The sequence below is a fragment of the Salvelinus sp. IW2-2015 genome, linkage group LG3 (assembly GCF_002910315.2).
Source record: "Salvelinus sp. IW2-2015 linkage group LG3, ASM291031v2, whole genome shotgun sequence".
Taxonomy (NCBI): domain Eukaryota; kingdom Metazoa; phylum Chordata; class Actinopteri; order Salmoniformes; family Salmonidae; genus Salvelinus; species Salvelinus sp. IW2-2015.
The window spans coordinates 30,805,830-30,820,766 of NC_036840.1; the positions used below are offsets into that span (position 1 = coordinate 30,805,830).

At 40.3% G+C, this 14,937-nt stretch overlaps 1 protein-coding gene across 4 annotated transcripts in view; it reads left to right on the plus strand.

The window, feature by feature from the left end:
• LOC111954403 (protein phosphatase 3 catalytic subunit alpha) overlaps positions 1-13,117 on the plus strand; it is a 132,661-nt gene extending 119,544 nt beyond the window's left edge. For 2 of the 4 annotated variants that reach the window (XM_023974150.2, XM_023974171.2), the window contains 4 exons: positions 1,041-1,125; positions 2,130-2,227; positions 7,828-7,857; positions 11,065-13,117. In XM_023974150.2, coding sequence (XP_023829918.1) covers positions 1,041-1,125; positions 2,130-2,227; positions 7,828-7,857; positions 11,065-11,258 — 407 coding nt within the window. In that variant the 3' untranslated portion in view covers positions 11,259-13,117. The remainder of the gene's footprint in view (positions 1-1,040; positions 1,126-2,129; positions 2,228-7,827; positions 7,858-11,064) is intronic. The other 2 variants (XM_023974177.2, XM_023974187.2) reach the window with 1 other exon arrangement.
• The last annotated feature ends 1,820 nt before the right edge of the window (positions 13,118-14,937 follow it).

The window sequence follows — 14,937 nt, forward strand, 5'->3', positions numbered from 1 at the left end:
TCAAACACAAGTCATCCTGTCACAACACACAAGCTCCTAGACCAGGCTATATTCTTCACCAGGCTATATTCTTCACCAGGCTATATTCTTCACCAGGCTATATTCTAGACCAGGCTATATTCTTCACCAGGCTATATTCTAGAACAGGCTATATTCCAGACCAGGCTATATTCTTGACCAGGCTATATTCTTGACCCGGCTATATTCTTCTCCAAGCAGAAATAGAAACCTGGGTCGTGTTCATTAGGGCACACCATAGAAAAACTTTTTGCAACAGAAAATGACAACAAGCGTTTCTTATTGGACAAATTCTAATAGTGCCTCCCCATTTATCTCTGTTGAAATGTTTTCTTCCAGTCCATGCCAACTGAACACGACCATGTAAGAAGACAGTTTTAGGTTGTTTACACCTTGTACGTTCAGAACAATTATATAACACGGGCCTCACAAAGCAATGGCAGATTAAAAACAGTAGTCCTAGCAAAGGGAATCGATAGCAGGTCATCTGCAGTGCTTTTCAATGTCTGATTAGGCCAGGCAGAGTGTTTGAGGGAGTACTTTATCGATTAGTGCCTACAGGGTCCCTCTAGACAGGGTATTGGTGCTGAGGCATCGAACACCAAGCTTCACCTCTTTCTCAGAATGCCTTTCATACTAAGACATAACCAGGGAATCGCAGTGGTGGAGTGAGATTCAAAGTACTGGTTCGGTTGGTTTTACTTTGAACTTCAATAACTACATAGTGTATTTTGATGTGATATGACACTCCTGTGCAAAAAACATTTGCTAAATGATTCAAGTGTCAAATAAATGTCAACTAAACATTTAGGAAACAATTCCTTGGTATCAGTGGTAGTCACTCAAACATGTACTCTACTTAGACACACAAAACACAACTTAGTGTTAAGTTTTACTAGCTCATGTCTGGTAATGAACACACCTTAAAGAAAATGCCTCACCCAGAAAAGCAGACATGTTGTGATGGTTTGAAACAGCCTGACTGTCTGACCCTGAGAACTGCGTGTGTGCGTGTGTTATAGGTGCCACAGCCTCTGCACGCAAGGAGGTCATCAGGAACAAGATCCGTGCCATTGGCAAGATGGCGAGGGTATTCTCTGTCCTAAGGTATTTATTAGGAATCATCTCTGTAAGTCTAGGTGTGCATTTCCTGTATACCAATGTTTATGTATTTTATAATATGTGCCCAGTTACATGATCCTAGGCAGAAGTCAGTACATTGTACATTACAGGAATGCCGTTTTACATTTAAAAAAATCTACATAAACACGTCTTAATTACAACCCACTGGGCACAGACGTCAATTCAACGTCTAATTCCGCGTTGGTTCACCAACATTTCATTGAAATTACGTGGAAACAACGTTGATTCAACCAGTGTGTGCCCAGTGGGAAACTCACAGCTGAGAATAAGGCTGCAATGAAAAGCTTTTAACAAAGGCTTATTTATACAGTATAACTTACACAGTGGTATTCACTGACTTCCGGGTTATGTGGGCATTGTGTCAAGAAGCAGTGCGGCTTGGTTGGGTTGTGTTTTGGAGGACGCACAGCTCTCGACCTTCGCGTCTCCCGAGTCCGTACGGGAGTTGCAGCGATGAGACAAGACTATAACTACCAATTGGGGAGCAATAGGAGCAGTAACTTTCATAAACATTGAGAAATCAGGTACATTTGTTGAATCATGTGTGCTAGTATAGGGCTAGAAACACAGGACATTGGTGGCACCTTAATTGGGGAGAACGGGCTCATGGTAATGGTTGGGACGGAATAGGTGGAATGGTATCAAATACCGTTGTTCCATGTGTTTGATGCCATTCCATGAAATCCGTTCCAGCCATTATTATGAGCCGTCCTCCCCTCAGCAGCCTCCACTGGCTAGAACAACAATGTGTGATGTTGGGAGTTGGTGAGACTTGAGAAACACTTTTTTGAGAAGTTGAGAAACACTATTTCACATGAATGCATCAGTTCTGCATGCTATATTTCCATCTGAACGTTGCTTAATGTGTTTTTCCCGTGCAGGAATGAGCTTGCTATAAGGCCGACATGTTCTAGGGGCTATATTTCTATCTGAGCATTGTGTCATTTGTTTGTTTGTTGTCCCTGCAGGGAGGAGAGTGAAAGTGTGTTGACACTGAAGGGGCTGACCCCCACCGGCATGCTGCCCAGTGGAGTGCTGTCCGGGGGCAAGGAGAAGCTCCAGAATGGTAAACCCCACAACACACACGCTGGACCGCCATGTCCAGCCCACAACACCCCTCACACTGTTATATATAAGATTTTATTAGCAATACATTTACTTTTAAGACCTGAAACTTATTGAGCCTTGGGGGGGGGGGTGTCTAGAGTTAAACCTGCTATATTTTATGACTTTTATGTCACAGAACACAGTTGCAGCAGTGGTAAATACTATGTAACCTGTGGTTTAGCGTTTCCTCAAACTCAGTCCTGGGGACCCCAAGCGGTGCACATCTTGTTATTTACCCTAGCACTAAACAGCTGATTAAATAATCAACTCATCATAAAGCTTTATTTGAATCAGCTGTGTAGTGCTAAAGCAAAAACCAAAATGTGCATCCCTTGGCGTCGCTTTAGATAATACAGATATTAAATGTTAGAAGTTGACTTTCTGTGTCCCCGTTGTCTCTTCTAATGCTGTCTTGCTTTCCTTACCCCCCCCCCTCTCTCTCTCTCCACCTTTCTCTCTGCAATCTACTGGTTATATCTCAAATATTGTCTGTTTTCTTCTTTCTCGTCTCTCCCTAGAAACCACAGGTATAATCTGTTGTGCAAGTATTCTGTCAGCAGTGTTTTGTGAGAATATTGTAGAATTCACCCTCCCATGTTGAATTCCAAACACTCCCAAAACCAGTCTGACGATCGATCGATCTCCTTTACGTGACAGACTAGCATTAAAATATGCTTTTCCACAGGGAAGACATTTCTTCCAAAGATGATGAGTCGAATTGAATAATCTACCCACAGAATCGGGCTACAACATAGCCAATTTAGAATTTCTATTTATGTTCTATAGAACAAAAACGTGGACCTTGATTTTACAAATTGTAAGTCATTTTTAAGAAGTCAGGGAGGCTAAGGATCGACTACGATTCAGATGAATTGGAATTGACATAAACAACTGTGGATGTAAGGGGATCAATATTGTCCACCTTGTCATCCACAAACAAGGCAGAAATCCAAACAACTTCACTCTCCTCTCTTCAGGCTCTCTTGGTCAGTTTGTCTCCTGTCAGTTTTTCTGTCCGTTGTTTTAGTATGTACAGTGGTTCCTCCTTTAAAAGTTGCGTCATACTGCAGCACACCTTGCGGGCTGCTGCAGCATTCTATGGCACGTTATTTAATTGTCAGCCATTTTTTACATTAGTTTGACCACCAGAGGGCAACTTTGAGAAGCATTTGATAGTCTCCCATATTGGCATTACTAGAGAATAAAAAATAAAAAAATTGTAATAACATAGTACATGGGATTGATTGTAAGAAATGTGGCTTAATTAATTTGATTAATATCATGGTGTTTCTATTCCGAGAAAAACTAAACCCTCAGGGTTTCCGTTAGGATAGAATGGAAAATATTGCGCTGTACAACGTGACGGTCGGGAGTAGGCTACAGCATAAGAGGATTGTAGAAATCGAAATTAATATGTAAGGGGCATAGCATTTCCACACCTTAATTGTAGTGTAACCAATACTCATTTTGTCTATGGTAGGCCTACAGTATATCTAAAAATATTTTTTTCAATGACGTGACTCTCCTCCAATAATTACATTTAGAGGATTGAAGGATTCTAAATTAAATATCTAAGGGACATTTTCCATTAGGATCTGTGAGAATATCTAATGGGCTTTTATATAATTCTAAATTCATTAATAATAATCGCTTTGTTTAAAAAGTAACGATATTTTGGGGATTCCGTTTTATTTAACATAGAGTGAGCGAGACAAAGGCTATTATTGAACATTGGGTGAGCCATTCTCACTAATTTGTAAATAAAGCCAGTTTGTTATTTAGAATTATTTATTTCTGGAGAAATCTAACTTGATTATTTAGCAGACATCACATGCTTATATTCAGTCAACACATGTATCTTAAGAATATCATGGAATATAATTGAGCATTTTCGTCTCTCCATGCTTGTCTCAGAGCAGCGCGAAACAGTGCTGAAATAGACGTCCACAGCGGGAAGTCTATGTATAAAGATATTTCGGAGATTATTTTGTTTAAAAAAAACAACAGTGAGCGATTGTAATCTGACTAAAGGCCAAAATAATATTTATAAAGGCCAGAATATAGCCCTGCTAATAGCCATAATGACGCTGTACAACATGACCATGTGTGTTTAAAATAGTATTTTTCCGTAAGCAACTATTTGTTTGCCTTCATTAGACAATTTTGTTCCAATATTTCTGTAATTCATTGATATTTATTCCCATAGTAATTCATTATGGATCCATAACTAAATCAACATCCGCATTTTGAAAGAGTATTTGTATCATTATTTTATTAATGAAAGCATAAAGATGCTGATGAAGAAAGACAGTACTGTACAGTATATGCTTTTACATTTGTATCAAGCATTTAATTCATTTTGAAGATATAAGCCACCTGCATTTGTTTATTAGGCTACTGTGCAGTCTGACAAGTAAACATAGCCTACAATACATAATGTAGTAAACATGGGAAAGTGCCTAATTCCTTACATAAGGGAGAGCAGGCCATGTCCAGACTTTCTCGGTGACCTCGAGTACCTTCAATAATGACTGTACTAGAGAATGCGGGCACGTGGGAGAGCGGGGTTCAATTCCCCGACAGGGAGGAAGGAGTAGGCTGTACTTGTAAATAAGAATTTGTTCTTAACTGATTCCATATGTGTTATTTCATAGCTGTGATGTCTTCCCTATTATTCTACAATGTAGAAAATAGTAAAAATAAAGAAAAAACGAGTAGGTGTGCCCAAACTTTTGATTGGTACTTGCTTAATTCATTTGATTAATATTATGGTGTTTCTATTCCAAAGAAAACAAAAAACCCTCTGGATTTCCGTTAGGATGGATCGGAAAATATGGCTCTGTACAACTTGGCAGTACAGTACTGGGCTATTTAGCTAAAGAATCTCCATGTCGTGCAGGCAGGGCACGTGGGAGACCGGGGTTCAATTCCCCGATGGGGAGGAAGGAGTAGACTGTCTTTGTAAATAAGAATTTGTTCTTATCTGACTTGCCTAGTTAAATAAAGGTTACATTAAGAGCATAACATTTCTGCACCCTCATTTTTTTATTCTAGTCTAACCAATACCCAAACGGAGATTAAGTGAAAATAAAAATCTCATTGATTTATCAAGACCAGTACCTATGCGTGTCTCAGAGCAGCGTGAAACGATGCTAAATTAGTTGTAGGCTATTGCTTCTAACTTCAATATGCTCTTTAAATAAATAAGACTAGGGTAGGCCTACAGTATATTGAAAAATATAACGTGACTCTCCAAGGATTGGAGGACATTTCTATAATTCAGTGATATTTATTCCCATAGTAATTCGTTATGGATCCATAACTAAATATACATTGGCATTTTGAAAGAGTATTTGTATCATTATTTTATTAATGAAATCATAAAGATGCCATTATTAGTTACATTGTTTTAGTTTGAACGTGCAGACTGGTATTAAGAACAGAACACTAGGAATGTTTCCCTAGTCAGCGCCATTATTAGTGCAATGCCCCTTAAATATTTTGGAAATTATTTCGTTTTCAAATAATGTAAAATGAGCGAGAAAAAGGCAGAGAAAAAGGCCATTCTTGAACATGGGGTGAGACATTGTTACTAATTTGTAAATAAAGCCAGTTTGTTATTTAGAATTATTTACTTCTGTTTTTAGAGGGAGAAAAAACAAAAACCTACAGTCATCTCATGGATCTCCCAGTCAAGGCCAGCACAGGTATTGAACCTGTAACAACACAGCTTGCACTGCTACAGTATGCAGTGTCTTTGACCGTTGCACCACTCGGGCGCTGTACAACGTGACCGGTCAGCAGTGCCCTACAGTACTACAGTAAGAGCAAAATAATCCTAACAAAATAAAATAATAAAAACCTACCTAAGGTAGCAACAGTTTTAGGAAGTAATAGTGAAGTCGTGCACAATTATCAGTTTCTATTTAGGTTTATGTCGCCCATTCATTGACAGTTAGAGACATAGTAGGACCCAAAAACATAATCAGTGCTCTAACTCCCCCTTGTGCTGGTCTGGAGCAATGAAGTGGTGACGCAGGGTACTGTACTAAACCACAAATTACCTCTAAGTCCTGCGGTGTAAGCTAGCAACTTATAAAAGAGGAACCACTGTAGGCCTACAGAGTATTGTTTTCTAACCTTTACTGCTCTCATCTGACACTCTATTTCTGGGTTCACTATTTCTGGGTTCACTTTTCCTGAAGTTGACCACAGAAATTCTACATGTTTGCCCTCTAAACAGTAGTCTATATCTCTATCTCAAACACATGCACACACCGATGCATATACCGCTATTGTTGATTCGGCTAGCATAGGAGCAACCATGTAGTTCCCAGTGAGGCAACGATGGGCCAAAGCCATCCAATGGAGAGGCAGCAGCGAGGAGGAGCCATTTTGGGAGGCAGAGTGACGTTCGAGAGATTTTCTGTCGCGGCATTGGTAGAATCACAGCTCACCATAGGCTCCTATTGTTTAGACAGTCTGCAATGTGCTTCTACTGCAATGTTGTGCAATCCATCAACCACTTGGTTTCATTTGGACCTCCTTATAACTTACCTGTGTGTGTACGTCTCTCCTGTGCATTATGTACTGTGTTATAACTCAATAGCAACACACACCTGTTCAAGTGTAGAGCTGTAGCCGCTGAGTATTCTTTATTTGCAGTGCAACTCGTACCCATTTATTTGTCTGTTTGTGCACCACCTGACTACAGAGTCATTTCTGTATTTCTGGTGATAAGTATTGCTATAAAACAGAAGGATTTGTACGGTAAGTGGTAAGTGTATCAAAGTCCTGCAAATTTTTAAATGCATCATGGCGTCTGCTCTGTTGACGGTTCATGTCAGAAGACGTGGCTGCGCTACAGTTCTAGATAGCTGTTTCCGAGAACATTTGAAGAGTTCTTCACCTTTTTATTTTATTTTACTTGGTCTCGGTTGTTCAGTTGCAACCGCATTCTTGACTTTGGCAGAGTTGTCTCTGTTTTCACTCACACGTCTTTATGTACTGTACCCCAACTCCTGTTAAAACACCCCTCATGTCATCCCCGTCCAAGTGTGTAGTATGTTGAGTGAGGATACGTCAGACATCCACTGTTCCCCTTTGATAATCACTATTGTAACCCACTCCAGTCCTACTTGTCACGGTGTCCCCCTTCCAGACGTCCATTGTCTATATTCGTCCAGCACCGCTTCTTGTCCCTTTGTCAAACACGGGTGCCTTTTTTTTACAAAGCTCAAAATACCAGCACACCACGCATTTGTCTACAATGGGTATTTGACTGGCTCCATTCCGTCTATCCCCTTTTTTGTTTCCTGCCCCCTTCCTCCTTTGTCCGTCTTAACACACCCGCCTAGTCCCTCCTCCTCCTCCCCTCTTTTTGCTTCCATCTATGTGTTGCCTCTGTCCCAAAAACATAGAGAGTTTTTTTTAACATTGTTGTCTTTGCATTGGCTCTCTCTTTTTGCTGCTCATTGACCGGTTGGGAAAACCAAATGAATTCCTCGCTGCTCACCTTCCTTCTCATTCGTTTTGCAACCCCCGTCTTCTTCTCTTCAGCTACTATTGAGGCTATTGAGGCAGATGAAGGTAAATAGGCCGGCAGCCCTATCTGTTGCTTCTTATCGCAATAGACATGGGAGTTTTCATCCTTTTCGCCGTAGCTTGTTACAGAGTGTGTTGGGTGTTTGGTCTAACAAATTGTGACTTAATAATTTACCAAAATCAAACCAAAAAAATTACAAATAAATAAACGGGGGGGGGGTACAGAAAAGCGACGTTTGTTTTAAAGGGGAACAAAGTTCATATCAGTCAGGTGGTGAGACATTAAGTGCATGACTTTTCTTTAAACCTGCTAGGATATACAGTAGCCCCCCTTCCCCTCCCTCCCTCTCACAAAGTTTTTAGTTTAGGGCTGGATTCAATCCGTAGCGCAGAAGATCTGTGTTGTAGCGCGATTGACATTTAAAGGCAATGTTATCATGTTCGCCGAGACTGCATTCACGGTAAATGTTGCATATGTCTGCTCTATTGGAAATGACCTATGAATTTTAAACCGCGCTAAAACGCAGATCTTCCGCGCTACAGACTGAATTGAGTCTTGGTCCCCTCCACTAAATAGTGCCCAATCATAAGTTTCTCTAAAAAAACACCAACCAAGGATATTATGGCACACCTGCATCTTCACACCCCATGCCATTGCACCCACTCACCCACCGACTCAGTCTTGTCATTCGATTTTCCCCTTTGAAACAACATGCAGTTCTGCTTTGTTTTTTCACTAATATACAGTACGTTCGATAGAAACAAATCGGAACAAAATGTGCTTTTCCAACAAAAGTTTTGAAAGCCAAATTGGACTCCAAGTCCAGAAGCAAATGGGCAAACAAACCCACGCAACAAAGAACAACCTCAACTATGCAGTAAATAGCGGTTTGTTGGCTAGCTGCTATTTACTTTGGAATTGTTCAGCGACTCCTCTTGAGCACCCCCTAGAGGATTACGTGCATCAGTCCCAAGACTCTTTTTCCCTCTTTTTCCTTGTGGTTCCTCTGTGTCGTGTTCTCTTTGTTGAGCTGCTAATAACCTGTGACTGACCTGTGCTATGCAGAAACACAACTACAAGTCCCATCAGCCCCCTCTCTCTACACCCATAATTCCATAATATGGGTAATTCCTCCAAAATGGTGCCCCCTGATCCAAAAAAAAGGATCTCCTGAAAATGTAGCTGCCCACAACCACTATAACCCCATTGTCCCTTATTAGTAATTTGCTGCATGTTCTGAGCAGGCTTAACAAGTGATTAGCACCAAGTACCTCTGTAGTAGTGTCTATCAGAGAAGGCTGGTGGGAGGAGCCATAGGAGGACGGGCTCATTGTTACGGTTGGAATGGTATCAATGGAACGGAGTCAAACACGTCGTTACCATGTGTTTGATGTGTTTCGTACAATCCCATTGATTCCATTCCAGCCATTACAATGAGCCCGTCCTCCTATAGCTCCTTCCGCCAGTCTCCTCTGGTGTCTATGTATGTGAGCGTAGTCTTTTTGTGGTATCCTGTATGTTTCAGTCTGGTGGGCCCCACACTCTATTTTCCTTCTTTAAAAATTTTTTTCTTCCATTTCGTTTTGTTTGTATAGTACAGTGGTGGGGAGGTCTGGTCCTGGGGATCCTCAGGGGTTTTAATCGTGCCCTTATTCAATATGCACTCAGTTATCTTCAGGTTTATTTTTTAAGAGAGCATCAGCTGCAACATTGTTGTTTTTACTGTTTTACTTCCGCATTACACTACATTCACTTTCACATTGAATAATTTGCACATTTATTTTCCCCATGTCATTGTCAAAATGCTTAATTCCATCACATAATTGACTTACATACTTTTCTGTTTGAGTCAATTATGTGATTTATCAGTAGTGTTTTTACTTTTTGTAAATCTGTCCTTGATTGAAAGGCAATGGCACAATGAAAACCTATTGTTCTCCAGCACCAGACACTCACCTATAGTTCAGTCGGATTATGTATTCCTTTTGTCAATCGGGTTATAGGGCAGCAGGTAGCCTAGTGTTTAGAGCATTGGGCCAGTAACCGAAAGGTTGCTGGTTCGAATACCTGAGCCAACTAGGTGCAAAATCTGCTGATGTGCCCTTGAGCAAGGCACTTAACCCTCATTTGCTCCAGGGGTGCTGTATGGCTGACCCTGTAAAACAACACATTTAACTGCACCTATACATTGTATGTGAAAGTAAAATGTAATTTATTAATTTAGGTGTTCAAATTTCTCGACAGAAAGAAGTTAGACCTGTATTAGATATACACTGAGTGTACAAAACATTAAGAACACCTACTCTATATAGACATTGACTGACCAGGTGAATCCAGGTGAAAGCTATGATCCCTTGTTGATGTCACTTGTTAAATCCACTTCAAATCAGTGTAGATGAAGGCGAGGAGACAGGTTAAAGAAGGATGTTTAAGCCTTGAAACAATGGATTGTGTATGTGTGTCATTTAGAGGGTGAATGGGAAAGACAAAATGTTTAAGTGCCTTTGAACAGGGTATGGTAGTATGTGCCAGGCGTACCGGTTTGTATAAAGAACTGCAACACTGCTGGGTTTTTCACACTCAACAGTTTCTCATGTGTATCAAGAATGGTCCACCACCCAAAGGACATCCAGCCAACTTGACACAACTCTGGGAAACGTTGGAGTCAACATGGGCCAGCATCCCTGTGGAACGCTTTCGACACCTTGTAGAGTCCATGCCCCGACGAATTAAGGCTGTTCTAAGAGCAAAAGGGAGGGGGAGGTGCAACTCAATATTAAGAAGGTGTTCCTAATGTTTGGTATACTCAGTGTACACACACTCAGCTTGCATTCATACTGTAGTTATTTATATGAAAACACTAAGCAGATAAAATAGTATCGATTTTATTTTTTTTCCCCCACAAATAACTATTTATAATGTTAAAATTATGTGGTTTCTGTCGGTTGACCCACTAGACCTCTGCTTGGCTAAGAACTATCAAGTGACTTTCCATTCAGTGCAATGGTTTATATAACCAACCAATTCAGAAACAGATTTTCATTCGTTATTCTGTCATCACATGACTTGATTCACGATGAATTCTTGACGCTGAACGAAAACCAAAGACATCTCAAAACACATTGATGTGTCTGTGTTTCGGCATGTGAACCAGAAATAACTAACCTCATATTTTACATGTCTTCTCTACCTCTAAATCACCCCTGCATCAATTTTCCCCTCATCCCCCACTCCCTCTCTCCATCCTCCAGCCATCAAGGGCTTCTCGCCCCAGCACAAAATCACCAGCTTTGAGGAGGCCAAGGGCCTGGACCGCATTAATGAGCGGATGCCCCCAAGGCGGGACGGCCTCCCCTCCGACGCCAGCCTCAACTCCCTTAACAAAGCTCTGTCCTCGGAGACCAATGGCACGGACGCCAAGGACAGCAGCAGCAGCATCCAGTGAAGGGGCACACTTCACCACGGCGGGTGGTGGTGGCAGCCTGTGGCGACCAGGGTGGGGTGTTATACCACCATCCTCCTCGTCGCAGTCTGCCACGTGGCGGCAGAGAGGAGAGAGCAGGGTGGAGGAGAAAAGGGAGGGACGAGATCAGGAATGCGCTTACAGGAAGTGGTGCTCACAGGAAGTGGCGCTTACAGTACAACAACCGCAGGAGAGACTCTAGTCTTTGGGTATGCCTTTTAGAAAAAAAACTTGTAGAAACGACTAAGTTTTTCGCATTGTTCACTCTTTTGGGCCCTTGGCCTCCTCGAAGCTGGTGATGACGTGCTTGATTCTGTACTTCAGTACGAGAGAGACAGACAGGATCTCTTTCTCTTGGTCTCTCTAAAGGAGATGTTTTATGAAAGCCCCTCACTCATTTTACTGCAGTGCTCTCCAACCCTGTTCCTGGAGAATTACCCTCTAGTTTTTCGCTACAACCCCAGTTGGATCTCACCTGATTCAGCTCATCAACCAGCTAATTATTAGAATCAGGTGCGCTAGATTAGGGTTTGAGTGAAAACCAACAGGACGGTAGCTCTCCAGGAACAGGGTTGGAGAGCCCTGTTCTACTGGATATGAAAATGTTGTGTAACTTCTTACTAACTATTGTACGTTTACAAAATACAGCACTAAAAAGGACAGAACATGAAAAAAAATGTTTTTAACATAAGGGTGTACAAACTAAGTAAAGAATATTTATTGATAACTTTTTTTGCTACTCTTATAAAATAGCTCTCAGATAAATTAGGCAGTCTTAAAAAGAATGTTGCAACCTTGTTGAAATGCCAAAAAAAAAAATGTTTTATGGTTTTGTACAGATTATGCTTACCCCAGGTTCATTTGGTGTGTGCTTTTGACCCGGATTTCTGTATAATGGCTAATTAATACCTTGGTGATGAATATCTATTTTTTGGGAAGTTTCACAACTGGAATTTACATTTATCTATAATTTGCAAATATAAAAAAATGTTTTTGGGGATAGAGATTTTACTGTGTCTTGGTGGAATTCTGTGAATGTTCATTTCTCTTTTTAAAGTATTGCGAACAAAGTAAGCGTAAAGAACCTATATTGTGTAAAAAAGACAAACTAAAAGTGTCTGCCTATGCATGTTTTATAAACTCAAACAAAGGAAATGGATAAATTAATTGAATACCTTGGCTGCCGGGGCCTGTTTTGAAATGTAGTGCGCTTAGTGAACATATACTGGCATTCATTAAATTAACACCATGATAATGCTTTATATCCCTCAACTTCTTTTAAAATGTATGCATTTAATTATCTGACATGGAGGAGGAATCATATTTTTAACATGCGCTTGTAAGTGCACACAGTCAAATTTAGTATGTTTGACTATTCTTGTGAGGTTTGTGGTTACATGTGGAACTCAAAATGCATGATAGCTGTTAATGTCATATAACGGTTAAGACATTTTTGTTCTGTTTTGTACACGTGCCACAGAAAGTGTAATTTGATTATTATGATTATTGTTATTATTTGGAACTCTGCTTTGTATATCAATAAAACAAAAAACTCCATGACCTTTAAAAAAAAATGCTTATATGCCCAAGTATTTCACTACATGACATGAAGCTTTGCTTTTGTAATTTAACTTTGAAACAGTTGGCAGATGAAGCATGCACACGCAACTATGAAAAAGTATTTTGTATTACTGTTCAATAAAAAATGTGCATGAATTTCAACTTAACGAAACAGTTTTTTTGTGTGTGATATAGCCAGAATTTCTTCTTCTCAGATTTCAAGTCTGCGAACTGAAAATCTATGTAAACATATTAAATAAAAATGTATTACATTCTAAATATTTACTCTTCTGGACATTTTTGCATGATGACTGTGAGTGATGACACAGCATTCGCCAAAACATTCATAATGAGCGCTTCATAAATGATATCATAATATTTATTTCATAAATTGGATTTCACCGCTGTCTCCCAACAAGTATGTATCTCTCTTCAAAAGGTGAGGACACAACAGTTCACAAGACTGAATCCAAACATTACATTGTTGATCTTATGTGCATTTTATATTTAATATACTTTTCGCAAAATTTGTTTATAACGAATTCTTAAAATACTCTGGATACATTTAGTAACAAAATAAGAATATTCCTGAAAAATGTGGGGTATGTGCAACATAAGACAAAAATTACAAGGGTTTGAGTGAGGTCTAACTAAAAGTGTGAACAGTTCCTAAGTCATTTGAATGCACTTTTATGACTCCAAGAAGAGTTTTCAACTATAAGGTGTTTTTTTGAGCTCTCCTAGCTGTGCAGTTGAGGAAGTAAAGCAATCACGCTTGTAGTTGTTTTGTTTAATATCTCTGAAATGTTCAATACGCACAAAAAGCTTATTTCTCTCAAATGTTGTGTACAAATTTGTTTATATTCCTGTTAGTGAGCATTTCTCCTTTGCCACTATAATCCATCCACCTGACAGGTGTTACATATCATCAACCTTAAAATCAACCTTCTGCTGGGGACAATAAAAGGCCACTCTAAAATGTGCAGTTATTGCACACAACACAATGCCACAGATGTCTCATGTTTTGAGGGAGCGTGCAATTGGCATGCTGACTGCAGGAATGTCCACCTGAGCTGTTGTGAGAGAATTTAATGTTAATTTTTCTACCATAAGCCACCTCCAACATTATTTTAGAGAATTTGGCAGTACATCCAACCAGCCTCACAACCACAGACCACGTGCTACCACGCCAGCCCCGGACCACCACATCTGGCTTCTTCATCAGCCACCCAGACAGCTGAGGAGTATTTATGTCTGTAACAAAGCCCTTTTGTGGGGAAAAACTCTGATTGGCTGGGTTTGGCTCCCCAGTGGGTGGGCCTATGCCCTCCCAGGCCCACCCATGACAGCGCCGCTGCCCAGTCATGTAAAATCCATAGATTAGGGCCTAATTTATTTATTTCTATTGACTGATTTCCTTATATGAACTGTAACTCATTAAAATCATTGAAATTGTTGCATGTTCCGTTTATATTTTTGTTCAGTATAAAAGACAACAAAAACGATTTAGCCCAATCAACAAGCCCTTAACCAATAATGCAGTTTTAAGAAAATACCTAAAAAAAAGTAACAAATAATTAAAGAGCAGCAGTAAAATAACAATAGTGAGGCTATATACAGGGGTTACCGGTACAGAGTCAGGGGGCACCGGTTAGTCAAGGTAATTGAGGTAATATGTACATGTAGGTAGAGTTATTAAAGTGACTATGCACAGATAATAACAGAGAGTAGCAGCAGCGTAGAAGAGGTGGGGGGGAAATGCAAATAGTCTGGGTAGCCATTTGATTAGATGTTGAGGAGTCTTTAGTTTAGTTAAGTTTAGTTTAGAAGCCTCTTGGACCTGGACTTGGTGCTCCGGTACCACTTGCCGTGCGGTAGCAGAGAGAACAGTCTATGACTAGGGTGGCTGGAGTCTTTGACAATTTTTAGGCCCTTCCTCTGACACCGCCTTTAATCTAAATAAGATGTGGGTGTCCATGGTACTGATTTATCTGTGTGTGTGTGTGTGTGTGTGTGTAAGTAGAAAAAACATGTTGACTCACCCTACTTGTGGAGGAACGCCAATGCCATCCTCCTCTCTTTCAGGTTGTCTAAACGGTCT